Source organism: Cajanus cajan, chromosome 2 (assembly GCF_000230855.2).
Source record: "Cajanus cajan strain Asha chromosome 2, NIPB_CcT2T_4, whole genome shotgun sequence".
NCBI classification, from domain to species: Eukaryota; Viridiplantae; Streptophyta; class Magnoliopsida; order Fabales; family Fabaceae; genus Cajanus; species Cajanus cajan.
The window spans coordinates 76,149,738-76,172,096 of record NC_138518.1 but is presented as its reverse complement, the minus strand read 5'-3'; the positions used below and the strand labels follow the sequence as shown (position 1 = coordinate 76,172,096).

Below are 22,359 nucleotides of genomic sequence, written 5' to 3'. Positions count from 1 at the left end.
TGTGTATCTATTTGTTATTTCATTATATTATAGATTTCTCTCGTTATCTGGTTTGGTTGTAGAAATTATGGTATAAAAAAAGGTTAAAAAATGTGAAAGGACAAAGGAGATCGAGTCCGATAGTGCGTGGAGTTGACAAAAGTGATCCCTGCCGTCGCCTCAAAACCTCTGGAACCAGCGGTCCCACTCGCGTAAAATAGAGATATTCCCTTTCTTTTTCCAACCCACCACTCCGTCACTCCCACACACTGCTTCTGTCTCTAACCCAAGCCACTCCAACTCCAACCGCGTCATGCCACAGAACACAACTATAAAACAAAACAAAAGCCATAGACCTTAGTGCTCATACACAACCCAACCCAACCCCTTTTATCTTTTCTATCTGCCCTCCATTTAGCCACCAAGTCCCACACTACTAATATATATGAATACACGGCCTTATTTTCTTCCATATAATTATTTTACTACTTTATAAACATTCCATCCTATTCTCTTCTCCCTCTTAATCACTCCTATTATATAGGTCCCCCCCATTAACAATATAATTACGCTTACCTTCTCATTCTCATATCTTCCTTTACGCGTTCAGCTCCTTCTCTCAGGTTATCAACGCGTTCTCTCTTTCTTTTTCTGTTCAGAACTCAACTTTCCAGAACAAGCTATTTTACTCGTAACTTTGCTCAACCACTAGTCCACTCCATGCCCAATAATTTACATTCCTTTCGTTAGGAAAATAAATTCGACTACAGAATAAAACAGATACTTAAACGCCCACCCTACATTCCCTTCGCTCCTTTTGTCTCATCAATGAATGGTATTCCGAAACACGAACGCCGATGGGCGTCCGACACCGTTCCTGGGAAAGCAACCGTCAGCGCCGGAACTTCGCCGGGAACCGAATCCAACTCCGCCGCCGAGGAGTTCGTGGAGGTAACTCTCGATCTCCAAGACGACGACACCATCGTTCTCCGGAGCGTCGAGCCGGCCTCCGTCATTAACATCGACGACAGCGTCTCCGGCAGCGGATACGAAACTCCGGCGTCAGTCACGCGGTCGCCGACGATCCGGCGAAGCTCGTCGAGAGGATTTCGGCAGTTCTCGCAGGAGCTGAAAGCGGAGGCGGTTGCGAAGGCGAGGCAGTTCTCGCAGGAGCTGCGAAGGTTCTCATGGAGCCACGGCAATGCTTCGCGCGCGCTTTCGTCTTCCTCCGCTCCTAACGCCGGCGCCGGATTCGAAACGGCGTTGGCGGCTCGCGCTCTCCGGAAGCAACGCGCTCAACTTGATCGCACGCGCTCCGGCGCGCAGAAAGCACTTCGCGGTCTGAAATTTATCAGCAGTAAATCAAACGGCGTTGATGCGTGGAACGAGGTGCAGAGCAACTTCAGTAGGCTCGCCAAGGACGGTTTTCTCTATCGCGCTGATTTCGCTCAATGCATAGGTCCGTTTCTTTTTCAAATCTCGCATTGTTCGTTTAAATCATCTGACTCATTTTCCTATAGAGTTCTCTTTTCCCTCCCTGTTTCATTGCATTGGATTTTCAATAGTTATTTAGATCTTCCATTTTTGCACCTTTATATATTTATACACACACACACGTACTCTTTCTTTTGCTTGCTACTGTTTTTTTTTTATTTTTTATTTTGTTGGCTTAAAGAGTGTTGTGCTGAAGGTATGAAGGATTCGAAGGAATTTGCTCTGGAACTGTTTGATGCTCTGAGTCGTAAACGAAGGTTGAGAGTTGACAAAATCAGCAGGGATGAACTGTTCGAATTCTGGTCGCAAATTACCGATCAGAGTTTTGATTCGCGGCTTCAGATCTTCTTCGACATGTAATTATTGTTGCTGTTCAAGTTCAATTTAATTAGTGACAAATAATCTTCCTCTGTTTACTTTTCATTCTTTAATTAATTCCGCGATGCCTAATGACAAATTAAACGTATCATTGTTCAATGTCACCGTATATTTGCTTTAATATTTAAATGTCCGTCAAAGCGTTGATGCTTTCTTTGCTTGTAAGTTGTAATGCAACTATGATCATTACGTGCTTTATAGTTTATATTTTAAAATCAATCTTTATTGTCTTCACAGGGTGGACAAGAACGAAGATGGGAGAATCACCGAAGAAGAAGTAAAAGAGGTATAGAAGACTTTAATTTTATATTTCCAAAATCCAAACCGAAACTATATCTCTCATGTTTGCATGCGAATTTTAATTTTAATGCTCATTTTTTTAATTAATGTGATATTCTTCATATTATGGACGTAATAGGTTGCTTACATGGTGTCCACTTGAGTTTTAATAAATCAACATTAGGCTGGATTGGTTGAGCTTAATTTAATGCTTACTAAATTAACTGCTTCCAATATTCAATTGTTCCCACTTATAACATTTTCCATGTTCTAGAACGTAATATTAATTAGTTGGTGTATATTCAAGAGTTAGTGAACTATGTCTTACTTTTTCGGCTTTAGTCATACATATGGCGCTTTCATTTTTCTGATTTTACCAAATTCTTGGAATTTATAATGAAGACGGTTTCAGTGGAGTTGGTGGGGGCGTAGTCGTCAATTTAAGCTGAAGTTTTTCTTTTGTCCCAAATATGGTTTTTTTATTACACGTAATGTTCAGTTAAAACTTAAAAAGTTTTTACATTAAATTTTTTAATTAACCAATTCCTGTCGCGCCTATTGATGACAGATCATCATGTTAAGCGCTTCTGCAAATAGGTTGTCCAGATTGAAGGAGCAGGCCGAAGAATATGCAGCTCTCATCATGGAAGAGTTAGACCCCGAAGGACTTGGCTACATCGAGGTGGGAAGTCTTTTTATATTCCATTATATATTCTAATTTTATCAGCACATGCATACATATAGTCAAAATAATGTGTTCATATCATTCTTTTCATAAAAAAAAAATAAAAAATCATACAAATGATTAATGAGTAGTGTGGATTGCGTGGAGAACGGAAATAATCCTTTATACACCAGTTAAGTGCATATAAAAAAAATGGTATGTGGTGTTCATAGCGTATTAAATGTTTTGGTTTGTGGGTGACATTAAAAATTTCCAAAAGAGCAATTTCAATGAAGTTGTTTAAGTAGGTTTTTTAAATTATGAAGATATAATTTTATTATTATTATTTTTCTCCATTATAGCTAATATAGCGGGTAGGACTATTTGCTTAAATTTAAACACCGTTCCTAACATAAAAGAAATTATTTATAAATAGAAAATTAATTTGTTGTTTTTTAAAAATATTTTAATGAATTTTTTTTTTAAGTGTAAATATATAAAAATATGGGTTTTTTAAGGTTTGTATCATTGAAGTAGAATGCCAATGAATTGTTCAAATGTGATATGGTGCAATGGGATTCACTTTGAACGCACTTAAGAATTCAAAATAATTTGCTTACGCAAGCATTTTTTTTTTCCTGTTGTATATGATTTTGCTTGGCATATTATAAGAACAATTTCTCTCGCAATTCTAAATGTATAAGGATTTATTTGCTGTTTAGATATTTTTAAAAATAGAAAATAAAGTAATAATAAGGTAAAAATATAGTATCACTAAAAAAATTAAATGTCACATTAAACAGGTTTTAAGTTGTACAGGCAAATTTTTTAGCAAATACTAACGAGTGTCTTTATAAAATATTAAATAAAAATAATTTTTAATTTTTTTTGACAGAAATAATTTTGAAGTTTTTAATATATGATGCTGTAAAAAAAAGTTATTAATATATGAAGTCTGTATTTTTATGATTTTTTTTACTCATTATTTTTTTTAAGAAATTTAATAAATACTTTTAAAAATTATAGTTGACAATCCTTGTTTGTGTAGTCCTCCTACTTAGGTTTGTGGACATTAATTTTGTCAGTGTTGGACTAGGACCGCACTTATCTTTTATCAAAAGTTGGGCGAATTTGTGAATTGAGCAAATCACACGACATTTCTAGAGTAGTTAGCCGTGCACAAGGGGAAAAAAAGAAAAAGAAAGACAAATCAGGCATATTATAAATTATTAATATATACACACTTGCTTGCTAAATTTATGATGTACTAACAACATCATAACATCAATAAATACATAAAAAGGTACATTATTAGTAATAAGGTGCACTTAATATGCAATTTATTTCTCATCCTTTGGCTGTGTCAACAAATTTATCGGTAAAATAAATTAGAAACCACTTTGTTCCTTTGTACTTAATACAATTAAGCTGTTATTTTAGAAACTCAATTCCTGCAGAGAGGGTGATTAATATAAATTATTACAAGGACCTCTTTGACCAATATAACATTATTTTCAGAAAATATCCATTATAATTTTTTGGCCAGTACCGTTTTTTGTCTTTGGGCATCTCTAAATTTCAGAGAGATACAAGTTAATGTGGACATGGTTTAACGGTAGCAGGAAAATTTAGGAGTTGATGGAATTGCGTTGTTACATGCTTATCCTTGATAGAGTATTCTTCGTACAGAAATGTTATTTCCACATAAATATCAGTCTCATAATAATTTTTATAGCAAAGAGAAAAGATATAAGTGTAAGATAAAATGAATTATATGAAGATAAAAAGTAAAAAAAGTGTTATTGCATGTGAGAATAATATTATTTTTGTTCACAGGTTGATTCCCCTTTTCATTCGTTCCTTTCTCAATTGTGAACTTAAAGCATAAATATTATTAGTTTTCTGTAGGTTGTGCTATTTTTTACATCTTAAGAGAGAATAAGGGAAAAAAAATATAGATATAAATATATAATAGATAATATATATACGTGATAAGAAAAAAAACAAATAAAAAGTTATTAAATAATGGATATATACTTATTTACATATAATAATAATAATAATAATAATAATAATAATAATAATAATAATAAGTACGATATACGAGGGATAAATTAGAAAAGGGTCACTACTCACTATACCATTAGCATTTGCTAATTTATGTTGGATAAAACAGCGGACAGGGAAGAGGGGGTTATCTCCCTGACCAACAGCATTCTGGACAGACATTGTGAATTCAATTTCTTGAGTAGTTTTCCTTAGTCTCGCGTACACCTTACTCAACACGTATGCACGCGTGATGCATTCTGTTGCTCTTGTAATGCTAATAATGCTGAAACATCTTTTACACGATTCAACCTCTGATAGTTTTGCGGCATTTTGGATGGTCATTATGTCATCGCAGCTGTGGCAATTGGAGACGCTTCTTTTACAAAAGGACACGTACCTCAACTACAGCCAAGCTTTAAGCTACACAAGCCAAGCTTTGAGCCAGAACCTACAGGGTCTAAGGAAGAAAAGTCCTATACGAAGAATGAGCCGCAGATTGCTCTACTATTTGCAAGAGAATTGGAAGAGACTTTGGGTTTTAACATTGTGGGTTTGCATAATGATTGGGCTGTTCACGTGGAAGTTTATTCAATACAAGCAGAAAGATGCATTTAAGATCATGGGCTACTGTCTTCTCACGGCTAAAGGTGCGGCTGAGACCTTAAAGTTGAACATGGCACTTATACTCTTGCCCGTATGCAGAAACACCATAACTTGGCTCAGGTCTACCAAGCTGGGACACGCTGTACCTTTTGATGACAACATCAACTTTCATAAGGTACGCACTAATGCCACGGGAAACCTGTTGAGCATTAAGCCATTGACTATTTATTTACAGTAACGCCACCAATAACTGTAATTTCGAATGTCATTTTTGGTCCTTTACATTGTGATATCAGATTTCTTATGTTTTTACTTTTTACTACTTTTAAAATTTAAAACATGCAATGATGAATGATCAGTGGTAAAAGACTAAAATTAATGTTTAGCATCCTCGAGATTGTGAAAGGAAATGGCAACTATCATATTAAAGTGTATGTATGATAATAAATTTTTCTGTACTTATTGATTCTTATAGACAATTGCTGGGGCCATCGTGATTGGTGTTATACTTCATGCCGGGGATCACCTTGCTTGTGATTTTCCGAGACTTGTAAGGTCATCTGAAGAAAATTATCAAACGTATTTGAAAGGTGTATTTGGTAAGCATAAACCCAGTTATGGAGACCTAGTTAAAGGCGTCGAGGGTGTGACTGGAATTTTGATGGTGATTTTTATGACAATAGCATTTACACTTGCAACCAAATGGTTCCGCAGAAATCTCATTAAGCTGCCTAAACCATTTAGTAGGCTCACTGGGTTCAATGCCTTCTGGTATTCACACCATCTGTTTGTCATTGTCTATGTCCTCCTCGTCATCCACGGAATAAAACTTTACCTCGTGCATGAATGGCACCTTAAAACGGTATATAATTTTTAGTATCACATTTCAATTAATTAGGATATCTATCAAATGCTTTGTTTACGGGTGATTAGTTACTTATGCATTGATTTCCGTTTTCAGACATGGATGTATCTTGCGGTTCCAGTTTTGCTTTATGCGTCAGAGAGAATACTCAGATTATTCCGTTCTGGTTTATATACTGTCCGTCTCGGCAAGGTGAGCAAATTAAGTGAACCGATCAGAGTTGGGCTCTGAAAATAGTTTTCAACTCCATAACAAATATAGCTTTATTACTTGTATAGACTACTCTTAAGTACAATTGGACTTGGTTAATTGTGAGCATCCAGACAGAAGAGTCATAAAAAGTAAACTAAAACCTGCAAGAACCAGGAATCCAAAACCTTAAAAACCGCACTTGACTCTATGACTTCTTATAAATTGCAGTCATTTAATTTGAACGATATGTTAACATCGTTTCCCCCCTCTTTCTTAAACATGGAAAATATTTAGGTTGCCATATATCCTGGAAATGTTCTCACATTGCAAATGTCTAAGCCTCCTCAATTTCGCTACAAGAGCGGACAATACATGTTTGTACAGTGTCCTGCTGTTTCTCCGTTTGAGTGGTAAGTTGCATTTTAATTTTTAACATTAAATGTTGCATGTTGCGGTGTTACAATTTATATTATGCTTGGTGTATTTTTTGGAGTATGGATTGAATTGAAAGAAATATGAAAAACGATATGAAGTTGGGAAAATTAACCACCTGTGCATTTTTTAGTATCCATAAAACAGAGATCAAGAGGATAGTACTTTTGCCCCTCATGCTCAGGCTTATTGAACAAGAAAAGAAGGGGAAAGAGAAATGATATTGCATTTTATAAACAATAATTAGCAATCTCCATTTTGTTTCAGAGTGAAACTTGTGTCATCTTTGCTCAATTAGTAATTTAGTATCGGTATCTAACAGTAACATGTGACAATATATATGACAGGCATCCTTTCTCTATTACCTCAGCCCCTGGCGATGACTACCTGAGTGTTCACATTAGGCAACTTGGTGATTGGACACAGGAGCTTAAAAGGGTGTTCTCTGAGGCCTGTGAGCCTCCTGTATCCGGGAAGAGTGGGCTTCTCAGGGCTGATGAAACGACTAAGAAGAGGTACATATTGCGCTTGCCATATTTTTTGGCCTTCTAATTTTCGGTCCTGGGGGTGTAGGGACAAATAATTTATACTTAATTTCCCGCCTACTTCTTGTTAACCATTGATATAGTTTGCCGAAGTTAAAGATAGATGGACCTTACGGTGCGCCGGCACAAGATTATAGAAAATACGATGTTTTGTTACTTGTCGGTCTCGGGATAGGAGCAACACCTTTCATCAGCATTCTGAAAGATCTTCTCAACAACATCATCAAAATGGAGGAGATGGCGGTGAGTTCCAGCGCTACCTAGTATTAATTACATATTCATGTTATATATATCAATTAACTGTGTTTTGTTAGTGTGATGGGTCGTATACGAATTGCTATACTGATCATTATTTGAACATCTGCATGCAAATTTAGTACGATAAAATATGACAATCAGGGTTTCTTCTATTCAGGACTCAGTCTCCGATATTAGCAAAGGTTCAGACCTTAGTGCTGGGAGTACTACTGATTCACCATCTCTTAATAAAATTGCGCCAAAACGGAAGAAAACACTGAAGACTACCAACGCTTATTTCTACTGGGTTACGAGAGAGCAAGGCTCTTTTGATTGGTTCAAAGGAGTCATGAATGAAGTAGCAGAGCTTGATCAAAGGGTATTTAGTTATTACAGAATATTTATTTTTGATATTTCCTCCTGAAGAATATTTTGTATTTTGCAAGATGAATAAGAATTATTTGCAATGGCTAATGTTGAGCGTCAAAATATGGATTTCAGGGTGTCATTGAGATGCACAACTACTTGACTAGCGTATACGAGGAAGGGGATGCTAGATCCGCCCTTATCACCATGGTGCAAGCACTCAACCATGCCAAAAATGGAGTTGACATTGTTTCTGGCACTAGAGTAAGCCCTCACTTTTTTGTCATTTTTTTTTTTTATGTATTATACACTATGGATATCACCATTTAATGTCTAAGTCGGGTCGGGAGTGAGTAAATCTAAAACCTTAGCTTGCTTCTTTGAATTTCTACTATCAGGTGCGAACCCATTTTGCTAGGCCTAACTGGAAGAAGGTTTTCTCTAAAATGTGTTCCAAGCACTGTAATGGACGAATAGGTGAGTCAGTCTCCATCAAGCATATTTTGGTAAACGTTAGACTTTATTTATTTTTCTCAGTGTCATTATTTCAACAGATCAAGTAAGACTTTTTCTATCTCTCACTTCTTAATCTTGTTTTTATTCACGTATCTAAAAAATATTTTCTTTCTTTCCCTTTTACCGACGCTATGGTTATCATGATTGGGATCAGGGGTATTTTATTGTGGCGCACCAGTTTTGGCCAAAGAACTTAGCAAACTCTGCTTTGAGTTCAATGAAAAGGGTTCAACAAAATTTGAGTTCCACAAGGAGCATTTCTAAGCAATTTGGACGGAGCACTCCCAGCTGTACTTAAAGTTAGCACGGTCACGTCACAACTTAAACCCGTCACTTTAGCAACTTTTGGCGTGGCAAGATTATATTGATTATATTCAACAGCTAAAACCTTTTTGTATAGATGTGAAGCATTGTACATACAGCCAGCGAGATTGCTTGGCATTTCAGTATACATGTGGCGACATAACTAAAGAGATAAGCGCAATTATACCGTCTACCACCTAGAGTGCGATACAGCTACATTGGAGAGATGTTGACCTGATTGTGGAGCCACGTCGAATATCGGCAGATACATCCACAGTGAATTAGATATGGACATTTTTGAAAAAGATAATAGGAGGTTAAAGGGGACTAGAGAATGGAATTCGAATGCCTTTTTAAGATTAACTTCCTGGTTTTCCTTCAAGGGGATTCAGGGAATTCTAGAAAACTCAGTGAAGCAAATGACTCATTTCTGCTTCTGCTTGCATCCTAACGGGGAAGCGGGGAGAAGGGGACTATATATCTTTGTAAATGAGACTGGTATACTGTTTTCTTTTTTAAAAGGGACCGATAGTTCTAATCTTTATTTATTTATTTAGTCATATACATTTTGGGAAAATTAGTGACGCACGAATTAAACTATTATTGAGTTGATGAAATGTTAATGTGCTAAAGCTGTCTGGTCAATGCTAATGTTAAAGCTAGCTACGGTTACAAACCTGATCAGAAGTATATTGACAATTGGGGTCCATGCTGATTGCTGACTTTTCATGAGCCACCTTTACTTCATAAAAAAATCCGCTAATGCCCATCGTATAGAAGGCTTCACCGTGAAAATTGTTCAGTAAGGTTCTATTTGGGTATAATCTTTTCCTTTTATTTTTTTCAGCAAAGTCTTTGAATATGTTTTAAACACATCCTGAATGAATGCAATATGAATCAACGTTTGAAATGGGTGTGCCTGAGATAAAGACTAAATGCAAAAGCTCTTCTGCGTAATGGAGGAGGGGCTTGTTAATTATTGTAAACTGAAATGAAGTTGTAAAGAACATATGGTGGTGACTATTACCAGTGTAACTATTACATTAGACTTTATACGCCTTTTAAAATTTACAAAACAGATGAAAAAAGTCAAATATAGTAAACAGGGATTGGAAGTAAGTTACTGAAAAGCCCAATTAAGCCCAATTCATAATTCTTGTAAATATGCAATGAATAATGATTATTTAACATCCTTTCATTTGTAGTGAGAAGAGAGAAAATGATATTACAGGAATAGAAGAAAAAAGAAAGAATATAAGATGGGTATAAAATGGTGCCGTGAAAATGTCCAAAACTTAAGTATTATTTCTTAAGCAGTGTTGTGGTAGTTCTGCAATTATAATTATAATTTGATTTTAGTAATATATGACAAGTTTTAATTAGTGAATTATCTAGACGAAAATCTAATTTTAATTAGAAAACATTACGAGCACTTAAAAATATTGTACTTAAATTTTATCTTAAAAAATAATTAATTTACAGTATATTACCTCTAGATTCTATTGGTTGCGTTTATACCGCTCTTTTGCCGCAAGACCCCTTATGTTTAGCAAAGTGTAAACTTAGGATGTTGTGCATATTACATTGACATTCATTTATTGGGCCGATTCTATTGATTCATTGATAATCTATTTCTATATAAAAAGTATGAGTTATTTTGAGGATTTTTTTTTTTTGACAGGTTGAAGAAAATATTTAAACCTAGAGAAAAAAAAAACTTAACGCATGTTTGTTGAGAAGTAATTAGTTGTTATTTTTCAATTTGCAGGCAGGACAGGAGAATTTATGACTATAAAATTATCAAACACATTATTAATGTTCTTTGTCATATATTATTGACAATATTTTTATTATCATTATTATCCCTGATAGGGTGGAGTGGAGCAATTGAGATTTGAGAGCGGAAGGTGCGGCGTATCAGGAGATCAAGAGCATGCATAGTACGATAAGTAAACGGACAACTAAAAGCAGCCCTATGTACGGGTCAAGTGCAAAATGCCAGCCCAATGGGCCAAAACAAAGTGCTAGTTATTTTTCCACTTCAGCAGTGTTTTCTGAATTGGGAAAAAGAGAACCAATGAAATGCGGTCTATGAAGAACGATTTATAATGTCTCTTTGACTAATACACCAATTAAGGGAAATCAGATGGAAATTTTATGGTAACTTGGAACATTAGAATTCTGTTGGTTGAATCTGATCACTTCAATTTTAGCTCTTCTCCCTCCCCGAGAAGTGTTAAGAGATTATTTTCCAAAGGCCCAAGCTGGGTCTTCATGACTAAATCAAACATATTTAAATGTCATATTCACAACCGGCGAAAATCGATAAGGTAGTGGCAAGAAACTGGACCTAATTTAATTTGTTTATGATGCATTTGCTGATTCCATATTCTGCATTTCTTATTCATTCTGCTGTAGCTGGATGTCTTTTCCTTCTAGAATCCTTCAAAGTCACTTATCTTAAATCATCATCTCCATTTTTAATTCATGACTATAAATTTAATCATTCTCTTGCCTTCAGTTTAAACAAGACCCAGTTTAGTCAACAGTCAAGCCGTGCAAATACTGGAAACGCGTTCAGGAAAACATCAATCATGGACTTACTCTATCGTTTCTTAATGCTAAATACCTAAAAGTCAAAACAATAAGAACGTAACCTTATTATACTTTAAACTAGTGGTCTCGTTGCAAGGATAATTTATTTAATAATAAATTTCATGTTTAATTTTTATCGTATGATAAAACCTTTAATAGTATAATAAGTAAAATTAATCTCTAGTCTCATGAATTTAAAGATAATTATGACAGAAAAAAATATATATAAAATCACGAGCTTAATCTCTAATCCATGTGTCTGAAAAAATATTTATTAAGAAAGATCACCTCCTTAAATATATTTTAGATATTTGAAGAAATTAGTTTTAGTATTAGGAGTCCCAAACTCCATTCATCTTAATTTTTTAGAGAGAGAGAGAAAAAAAAAATAAAGGCCATCACCATCAAGGTAGAATCAACCATTTGAAAACATTACATAATAGAAATGGATCGAAGTATCCATAACCCAATAATAACTAATAAAGCATTATTATGTATAGTAGCAATAAAAGCAACTATAGATCCCCAGAAGCAGCAGAAATAGGTATGGCTCTAAGCCCAGATCAGCAGTTGAAGCCCTTAGCACCGTTCATATCATCAACATACTTGAGCACTGAAGAAAATCAACAACAAGAACGCAAGAAAAACAACCGCATAAGAAACTTCATCCTGTGCTTTGGCTGCGTCACTGCCCTTATTATTATACTCGTGGTAATAGTCCTAGTCTTGGGCTTCACCGTATACAATGTCGAAGAACCCAAGGTGAGGTTGAACGCCGTTACCCTTCTCAACAACAGAACCTCCGCCAGCGGTGCCATCAACAACGTTACGTTTCTCGCTGACATGACCGTGAAGAATACGAACGCGTTTACCTTCAGGTTTGGAAACTCCACCACCACGTTCTACTACGATGGAACGATGATTGGTGAGGGTAAGTCTCCTTCGGGTAAGGCCAAGCCTAAAAGAACCATAAAGATAAACTCGACGTTGGAGATCATGGCTAACAAGCTTTCGGAGATTCCAAGTTTCGAGAGAGATCTCGCGGATCAAGCTTTGAATATAAGCAGCTACACCAGGATCGATGGTAAGGTGAAGATACTTAATATTTTTCCGAGGGAGGTTGTGGTTGAGATGAATTGTACAGTTGTATACAACGTTACCACGGGTTTGGTTTCGCATGGTGATAATTGTCTTGGAAACGTTGATATTTAGGTTGCAATGTTATTTGTGAAACATGTTAATTAGGATTCTACTATAGTTTTGTACCGTACGTGCATGTTGGAAAATTTAAGAGCTTATAGTTAATTTCTGTAGGTTGTTTCTCATGATCAGAAATGTTTCATCCACAGTCGTTGGAAATGAATTCACATGCACTTGAATTGTATCTGCTCATTTGAATATTCGTTGACAACATCCCTTAAAGCGTACGGTAAATGTTGTTAACTATTACTCCTAGTCTTTTCCATAAAACTTTCTGAGAAGTTTATCCTGAATCTTTATCATTTTTATAAGATTATTTTTAAATTATTTATTGAATATTTGATTTTTGTAAAGAAATTTCCTCATTCTTAGTATTCCTTTGGAATTTAATATAAGAAGAAGAAAAAACTAATATTATTTAATTTTACAAATTTCATATAAAATAATATTTTTGAAATTACCCTTTAATAGAATTTGATAAATAGTGTTTTGAGAATGGTATTCGTATCTGTACCGTTTCGGTGATAATCCGACCCGATCCCCTACATAGGTATGTTTTCTCGGTCAGAATCCGATGTGACTTCTCTACTTAGGCGCAACATCTCGGTCAGAATCCGATCTAACCCTCCATATGGGTGCTCAGAATCTGATCCGACCCCCTTTACGTAGGTGTGTTGTCTCGTTCAAAATTTGATCTGATCGTCATACGTAGGCAATGATCCGATATCGAGGATAAAATCTTATCTTTAATGACGAAATATCCCTAAATAAAAACTGTCATAAAAATATCCGCGCTCACGAGGCACACGAGGCTCATGAACAAAAAAGTATAAAACCCAAAACTCTAAAGCTAAGACGACACGTTACACACTTAAATGCTCTGACTTGGGAAAGTGACCTAGGAGAAGATCCCTAGACGCCCCCTTTGACTGGAACAGTATCATTAGAGAAAGTAAAATTAGTTAATATTTTAGTAGATCACATGTGGTTTGTTTTTTTCTAATATTTAGTATGAAAGGAGTTTACAATTTTGTTAAAAAATTCCTGTATTAGTGACCAGAAGCAATAAAAATTAAATCATGAGAAAGAAGTTGAACATTATCCTATTTCATTGAGTAAGCAAACATAGGAAAAGATGTGTTAGCCACCGAAGTGCTTGGTATTTAAATCAATTTCCAAGCCCAACACAAGTTTAAAGGAGCCCGTTACATGATTATTGTTTTTTTAATGACAATCAGACTAGCTAGTGCTATCAAGTAAGGGTCATTATAATAACTGGTCTTATAATAAATAGTTAATTAAAAACTTTATAAAAAAATTAGCAATATAAAATAAGTGAATATTAATCAAACTATAACCGGTTTTTTATAATCGATTTTGATTTGGTAAAATTGGTTTTAATATTTTAAAAATAATCAGTTACACAATCAATTATATATTCAAAACGGTTTATATAACTAGTTACAACTAAAATTGATTTTGAAAACTCAAAAAATAATAATTTTAACCTTTAAAATAAATTTTAATTAAATATAATATAATTATTAAAAATGAAATAGCTACAAAAGTGTATTAAGTACGAAATTAGTTTTAAAAACTACTTTTTAATTTTCAAAACCGATTTTAATTATAACATGTTTTATAATCAGTTAGAAATAAGAGTGGGTTAAACCTTAAGAGGATGAATGAGAGAGATTAATAGAAAGAGAAGTAAGAGAGAGAGAGAGAGAGAAGGAGGGGGGGAGAGAGAGAGAGAGAAGGAGGGGGGGGAGAGAGAGAGAGAGAAGGAGGGGGGGAGAGAGAGAGAGAGAGAGGGAGAGAACTATGGTGTATGTTGTGAAAAAAAAATAAAGAGGAACTCAAGGAACAATAAGTTGGATTGGTGCTTCTAACTGGTAAGCTAGGTTACTCAGTTGGGTTAGTTGTGGATAGGAAAATTGTTATGTTTTTGGGTTGGGTAAGAAAAACTTGGTGATGGTTAGAGTTTGAGAATGGTTAGCCTACATAGACTATATATTAAATAATATTGTGTGAAAAATCCATGGAAGCTTAAGGAATATATATATATATATATGCATTTGACAAAGTAATTGTTATTATTTAAATTGAATTGTAGTGAGAGAACTAAAATTTAAAATTGAGAACTTGGGATTTAAATTAGAAAAAGAGTAAGCAATTAAAATTGATTGAAAATTCAAGTCATGAAGATTTCCATGATTGAAGTTTTGCTATAAAATTAAACAAATTAATTTAATTTTTCTTGAGTTTTTACATGTTTCTATTAAAGTAAATTAATTTAAGCTATCATTTGTTTTCTGTCAAGATATGAATGGAATATTAAATTAAATTGATCATCTATTCTTGAGATGACAATGTTCAATTAGACATTTCACTCACATCCCTGAAAACAAATGTTAGTAGTACAATAAAGTGAGACAAAGAAAAAATAAAAGTTAAATCATGTTCCAAATCATATACACATATATTTTTCATTTTTGAATTATGTACAATATTCAGTCTTCTTTAAAAAAAATTATTGTTGTTTAATTTTAAAAATAATAATTTCTTAACTCATTCTTTAAAATTTTTATAAAGTTAGTATGTTTTTTAAATCACAATACACATGATATTTAGGATATAATTTAAGAGTTAAAATTGAATAAGAATTCAAATTTCATTCAATTATTGATATTTATATTAAGAATTTATTTTTTCTTATTAATGCACAAATGATATTATTTTATATAAGATGTTGTATATGTCAGTTAAATAAATAAGAAATATTAATATTCACTTAAAAATTAATTAAAAAAATGTGTATAATCTTAAAAAAAAAAAAAGCAAGTGCAATTTTTAAAAAAAAATATTATTTATTACTTTGTTTAATGCGGAAAGAATGATGATCTACATTCTGAATTTAGTTTGGCAACACTTAAACTAATTCATATAAAGTTGATATGGATAATGCCCAATCCTAAAATTAAAAAAGGACAACTCACATGTAGTTATTCAAACAAAATAGAAATCAGAAAAAGAGATCACACACCGAAATTCAAAAAGAGAAGAAAAAGAGTCGATCCTTCCATTTCGTCCCAGGTAAGGTTATCTCACGACAAAAACAATCTAATCTCTCTTTCCCTTAAATTTAGAATAATACTTAAATAATACTGTAAACTAAAAAGAGTTTAAACCTAAATTACAATTAAAACACACGTAAATTAACAACAATCCATTGGCCTAGGTTTATGGCCGTGAGATTTAGTTCGTGAGTGTGAACTTCTTTGTCTAAACGTAGCTAATGATAAAAAAAGTTTATAAAAATCTAAATTCGAGTTGAATTTGATTTTTATTTCATACATAAATTAATGTTAATTTATAAAAAAAATATTTATATAGAAATTTATGTTGGAAGTTGTTGGTTCCGATAAAATGATGATAATGAAAACATTATTCCCAAAGCGAAAAGAGACAGAGATTCACCCATTCCGATACCTGAAAGGCATCAGATGAGACACGTTGGAGAGGCAAAGCATGCACGCTCGAGTGAAAGAGATGGCTCTTCCTCTACAACCCACTTCTCTTTTCTTCTCATGTTTGAGGTTAGAGCTAGTTTGTGTCTTAGTCAAAAATAAACACCTTTCCTCCATTCAGATCTCACTTTCACTGCTCATGTCCCCATCTTTCCCACTTTATCAACTCACCCAGGTTCCCGAGGTAACACCAACAAACAAAACCTAATACTTTTACTAGTTTCACCGTTGCTTCAAAAGTCACATAAAATATCCCATTCAGAAACAACACCTTTACAATATACATACATAATAAATACACAAGGACACACGAGCCACCCTAGCAAAACACCTATTGTCCCTAGCACTTGTTCTTTTTTCTCCTACTCAATATCAAAGGCACTTGTCGTTCCTACATTTTTCAGGAGAGGTGTCGCTCACCGATCGTGGCAGCTCAGAGGACTCGCATTCTGTATAAATCAACCAACTACATAATTAATTCAACTAACTACCTACCTTCCAAATATTAAGTTCACAAAATACACATACATAATATGGGTTTTTAATGTGAGTTAATCAACAACCAATCATATCTTTTAAATTATTTTATTTTATTTTACATGATATTATTAAAAAATATTATTAAAAGATATGATTAATCATCGGTATAAAAAAAGTTTACAAAAAGACAGTGTATAAATAATTAACTTTATTTTTTAATTAAATTAAAATTTCATATTTTAACTCAAAAACAATGAATTATTATCGTCATACATTCAACTTTTTTCTATTTTTTTATAATCTTTTTGGGTAAATTTAGGTATTTTAATGAGAATTAAATTAAAGATTAAGTCTTTAAAGTAACGAAATTTATTTAGGAGATTAATTTTGTATGTTGTCTTGTTTTATTTTGATTTTGATTAAAAAATAATGATAACTGGTAGCAAGAAATGGAAAAGGAAAATAGTAAGTTACCGGTAGAAGCATTGAAAGAGTTTTTGCAATGCAAAATAGCACCCTGAATCCAATCATGTTGGTGCAACAGCGAATCATCGCGGCGTTTCGAAGTGAGCAACGGCGGCGAAGGGCCCTTGCCGAAATGCTTGCGTAGAGCCGCAGGCAGAGGAACAGTCCCCTGCTTCTGAGTGTTCCCATTGGGTGCTCTAGAAACCCTGACGTAGAGAGGCTTGACCATTTTGAAATAGTTGCGCATGAAGCGCTTCTCCTCTGAGGCAGAAGGAACATTCTCCGTGGGCTTGTCCTCTGCGTCGTGGGGCTTGGGCTTCTTGAGGCCCAACATGAAGACGCGGAACTTGGTGGCGGATTTTAGCAGCGAGGCCTTGACGTGAGGTTTGGGTTGGGACTGGGAGGGGTCGTCCAGGAAGATTAAATCGTGCGAGGGAGAGAGCTTCAAGTCTGAATCCGAGTCTGAGTCTGAGTCTGAGGCTGAGTTGTCGTTTTGAGTCTGATTAGCGTCGTGTTGTAGCGCGAACTCTAAGTCGAAGAAAGGGCCGTCGTCGGCGTCGTTCTGGGGAGTAGGTGCCTTCCAGTATTTGAGGAGGCTAAACACTTCCATGGTTGGGACTCGGGAGAGACGGAGGGCTTCTCTCTCTCTTTTCTCACTTTCCTTCATTGCAGGTTACTCATGTCACACAACTCACTACTCACACATGTTTTTCTAAATATATAGGGCCAAATATCTTTAGATCATTTCTTATACCAATATCAATAAAATCAAATTATTTACATTTAACTATTTAACAAAACTACAACCAAACTTATAAGTTATTATAGTACAACTCACTATCTTATAAACTAATCCATTAAATTAAAAATATTAATAAATATAATTAAAATAACTTTATAATGAAAATAAAAGAATAAAATATATAAATTTATTTTTAAATTAAAAATTAAAAATTTAAAGTAACTTTTTTTAAAAACCTTTTTAAAATTAATGCAATTAACTTATAAAAATATAAAATAAAGTAATTGAATACAACATATAATACTTATAAATAACGTCATTTTTTCCTTTTAGTGATCTAAAAAAAAATTTGTTAAAACATCACTTAAAACAAAATAGAAATATAAAGACTAAAATAAAATTTTTGAAAATTATATGAATTAAAAAATTAATTTTAAATTTGAAAGATTAAAAATAAATTTATTTCATGTTTAAAATATATAAAAATATATTTAAGTATATTTTAACATATTAAGAGTGTATATTTTAAATATTTTGAAATAACTCTTTTCGGGATTTTTTTTAAGAAAAACCAAAGCATATTTGAAGAGAGAGAGAAAACTATGGTCCTCAATTTTTTGGGATCTGTTGGCCGAGGGACTCTGAAGCTGATTTGTGATAGGGCTGTCTCAATAAATAACCAGGTTACCAGTCTTCGAAATCATTTTGGTTCCATCGTTGTGGCCTTTATTTGCAACTGCTTAAATTTGGGCAGTACACTATATACTGAATGGGACCTTCATTTTTTATTTTAAAAATATAACATATATTGGTATTTTTTTATTTGACCCATTAACTAAAGTAATGCTATATGATTAACATTTTAGACAAGTTATTTGAAAATGCCAAATAATCAGGACTATCTGCACATTTCTCTATGAATATTCTTTGATCCATCGTATTAAAAACTAATTTCACTTATTATATTGTAATTATCATCGATATGAAGAGTTTTTGTACATGACAAAAATTAAACATGAAACATTTTGTTAAATAAATGGTTTGTACAACATAAGAGTACAAAATGATTAACTACTATGCTAATTATTATGTTATTAACACCTTCTCTTGAATATTTTTCTTCTTTAATACTTAACATATTGTGTACTTAATTTAATTCAAATTAATTTGAAATTTTTTGATTAGTTTTTTAGGATAAAAAAAATCCAAAATTAATTTGAACTATATATGGGCAGTGAGCTTAGTAATTATGTAAAAAGAAGAAGAAAAAAAAAACGTTAGTGTGTGACTTTATCATTTAATAAATATTGTATTATTTAGTTGTTAGTTAGAAGTAGATTATTGAATTGAATAAGCATGTAGAGAGCGTTCAGTTCCTCCTTTATTTTAGGGTGCAGAGTGCAGACCTACCTACCTTGTGCTTAATGGGGCCTGTCTTCCATTGCTCAATTGTATTGTACTGTACTCTACAATGTACACTGCATCATGCATGGTCCTGTGTGCTGCCAACCCTACCCATAAAAAATATACCTAAATTTTATGCGTGTTCCAGTAGTTAAAAACACATGTATTAAAATTTTATATAATTAATTTATACGGTCGTTATTTTTCTGGAAAACTTTGTAACATAAATTTCAGTAGCTAGCATGGAGATGAATTATAGATATTCCCTGAGTTCACATGTGAAGAAGAGGAAAATGGGGACCCTCAGCCTCAGGGTTGCAGGTCTGAAGGGTAGCAGAGAAGAGGAAAAGTGGAGGCATGTGCTGCAGTGTGAGATTTGAAGTAGTTGAAATAGCGATGAAGAAACCATGCCATTTACTAGTGCCAAGTTACAATCAATGAACAAATTAAGTATCATATGCGAGACGCCCCATCCATTTTAGGTTTCACAATCGCTAGTCTTAATTTGACCCCCGTTTTGATATTCATTCTGCATTAACTATCAAACCATAAACACTTTTAGGTACACTTTCATTGTATGGTAGACCCCGGAGGATGTGTAAATTCAGCCAAATTAAAAATCCATAACATTCTAGCAAGATATTCATTCACACTAGAAACAAAAAATGAACATGAAATAACTTCACCCATCACCTTACAGTTGTTTTATAGGTGAATTATTAGGTCAGGAAAAAAATATGAATAATACTTCCTTCATTTGAAAAAATAAGTGTAATTTAATATTTTTTACACAATAATAAACAGAGAAAAAATGTGATGCATCAATACTGTAAAACAGTTTTACATTTATTCAATTACAATCTATCATTTATGTCAAATTTGTTATTTTTTACAAATTTACCTTAGAGGTCATATTAATTATGGTTTTTATTTGTAAATTTTTTTATACGACGACCATTAAATTTATATAAACATATATTTTTTTATTATTAAAATAACTTCTTTCTCTTGAAAAATATGTTACTTTTATATGCTATAAATACAATACCTAAGTATTTAAAAAGTGAGACATCTCTTTTTGATCCACCCATTTTAAAATATAAATAATTATGTTAGAGTTCAAGTGTGAAGTGAGTTATATATTAGTTAAAATTTGACATGTTAAGTAATATATAAGTAAAAATGACCGACCAACTTAATGTAAGTAGGCATGTTGGTTTCATATTGAACTCATTAATGTGGAAACATGTATGTGTGAACCTCGAATACCTAACAATTATATATTAGAATCAATGACTATTAATTAGCTCAAATGAGTATTAAGCAATGGAACTGGTTGTGGACGTCAAGAGTGGATTGATGTAAGATCCAAAAATAATGAAATCATCCTTATATTGAAAAGTCACCTAAGAGATGTGATGGATGTGTCCCGTTGATATGCAATGATAGTGTAAGTAGGCAACCATTAAATATTCGTAGATGAAAAAAAAAAGCTTTCACTTAAGAATAAAGTGTAACCATATAGAAGAGACACACATTTTAGGAGGAATGTTAAAGTAAGTATGAAGTAAATCTCACATTGTGTAGAGTGTAATATGTTGAATAATATATAAGTGAGAAATATTCACTAAACTATTGACATAATTAAGATTTTTAGATTATGATGTAATATCAAATTCATTCATTATCTATTAAAGCGTTTTTTGGTGTTAAACTCTCCGAGCCAACAAATTACCTAGATATTCAAATGTGAATCAACAATCATTAAATACGTATTTAAATGTGCAATTAATTAAATTTGTATTTGTTTTGTGTCACATGGTGTCAATAAAGTCATTTTATAAATTTGAAGATAAATATATAGAAGTCTTTATTTGTAAATATTTATAACATAAAAGAATTAATATACAATTTAATTACAAATCACGTACAAGAGAATTTATATTTTAATAGTAATTGCTCAACCAAAACCTCTTGTTTCCTAAATGGGACTTTTGTAACTCTTCATATAGAGAAGAGAGAGAATTGTGCAGCTTGTATATATGGCTCGTGGGTGACCGACCATACGTTATTTATTGACTTTACTATTTACTCGTCATGTCAAAGTGGATCAGATGTATTCATTCATCAAGTTGATATCAAATCATTTAATTGTCTAAAAACTCACTTCTTTTTTTTATACGATTATTCATTGAATTAATCATTCATACATTATTCATGTAAAAAAATTTATATTGACAATTAATTAAAATTTTTAAATTATTTTATTTTATTTTACTAAATAAATAACTAACATGAAATTATTGAAAAATATGATTGGTTGTCAATGTAAAATTTTTTTACACTGACAATGTATAAGTGATTAACTCTTATTCATTTCATTAGATATCTTTAAATATATAACTCACAAAAATTAAGTAGCTAATATAATTTTTTAATTAAAATACAAGTGTAAGATAAATAAATACTTTTACTTATTTATCAATTGAATCAAATTAATTTAAAATAAAACTTTAAAATACTAGTACGAAAGTATATAAATATATAAATAAATGTATTTTTAACAAATTGTTTTTTTTTTATAAATAAACTTAACTAACTTGACTCATTAAAAATTTTAACTCTAGTGTATCACAAGTTAATTAAGACAAAATTCACAAGTTGGCTCAGGAGCAAGGAAAAGAACTTAGAATGACACTTTACAAGTTTGTGATCCTTGTCTCCAAAATAAATGCCAATTCTCCACTCTTTCTAGGGTAACCCTTGCAAATCTCCGCTGTATGAACGTTTTATCATCCATAGTGATGATTTTAGCCCATATAACGGTTATTTTTATTTTTCTAAAACAAAAAAGAAGAAATATAATTGTTAAAAAGTTCCTTTGTGTTTTGAAAATCGGATTGAAAATGGATCAACGGATCAATTGAAATAAACCACAAAATTTACATGGAGAAAAATCGGTCTAAGAACCAAATAAAATTGATCAAATTGAAAAAACTAGTAAAAACTTATTCACAATGGTCAGCGGGTCAACGAAAAAT

The 22,359-nt window shown here is 32.8% G+C and overlaps 3 protein-coding genes across 3 annotated transcripts; 2 read left to right on the top strand and 1 right to left on the bottom strand.

Moving 5' to 3' along the window:
* Positions 1-339: 339 nt before the first annotated feature.
* Positions 340-9,479, top strand: LOC109805548 (respiratory burst oxidase homolog protein A). Its single transcript, XM_020367671.3, has 14 exons — positions 340-1,438; positions 1,670-1,829; positions 2,089-2,137; positions 2,699-2,812; positions 5,199-5,621; positions 5,922-6,308; positions 6,408-6,503; positions 6,798-6,913; positions 7,283-7,450; positions 7,564-7,723; positions 7,896-8,096; positions 8,219-8,347; positions 8,482-8,560; positions 8,754-9,479. The coding sequence occupies exons 1-14, from the start codon at positions 808-810 to the stop codon at positions 8,861-8,863; spliced, it is 2,823 nt and encodes a 940-aa protein (XP_020223260.1). The 5' UTR covers positions 340-807; the 3' UTR covers positions 8,864-9,479.
* A 155-nt stretch (positions 9,480-9,634) lies between these two features.
* LOC109805515 (late embryogenesis abundant protein At1g64065) lies at positions 9,635-12,967 on the top strand. Its single transcript, XM_083069097.1, has one exon. The coding sequence runs from the start codon at positions 11,990-11,992 to the stop codon at positions 12,707-12,709; it is 720 nt and encodes a 239-aa protein (XP_082925223.1). The 5' UTR covers positions 9,635-11,989; the 3' UTR covers positions 12,710-12,967.
* A 3,098-nt stretch (positions 12,968-16,065) lies between these two features.
* Positions 16,066-17,877, bottom strand: LOC109806685 (putative membrane-associated kinase regulator 2). The gene is made up of 2 exons (XM_020369159.3): positions 17,182-17,877; positions 16,066-16,676 (listed from the first exon to the last, which is right to left on the bottom strand). Exons 1-2 carry the CDS (start codon positions 17,837-17,839, stop codon positions 16,600-16,602), a joined length of 735 nt encoding a protein of 244 aa, XP_020224748.1. The 5' UTR covers positions 17,840-17,877; the 3' UTR covers positions 16,066-16,599.
* Positions 17,878-22,359: the final 4,482 nt, after the last annotated feature.

Excerpts from the sequence above, each read along its gene's own strand:
- LOC109805548 (XM_020367671.3), top strand. The coding sequence starts at position 808 with ATGAATGGTATTCCGAAACACGAACGCCGATGGGCGTCCGACACCGTT. Across the intron at positions 7,451-7,563 it reads GATGAAACGACTAAGAAGAG|TTTGCCGAAGTTAAAGATAG; the intron begins GTACATATTGCG and ends CCATTGATATAG. Across the intron at positions 8,561-8,753 it reads GCACTGTAATGGACGAATAG|GGGTATTTTATTGTGGCGCA; the intron begins GTGAGTCAGTCT and ends GATTGGGATCAG.
- LOC109805515 (XM_083069097.1), top strand. The coding sequence starts at position 11,990 with ATGTATAGTAGCAATAAAAGCAACTATAGATCCCCAGAAGCAGCAGAA.
- LOC109806685 (XM_020369159.3), bottom strand. The coding sequence starts at position 17,839 with ATGAAGGAAAGTGAGAAAAGAGAGAGAGAAGCCCTCCGTCTCTCCCGA. Across the intron at positions 16,677-17,181 it reads CTCTTTCAATGCTTCTACCG|AATGCGAGTCCTCTGAGCTG; the intron begins GTAACTTACTAT and ends TGATTTATACAG.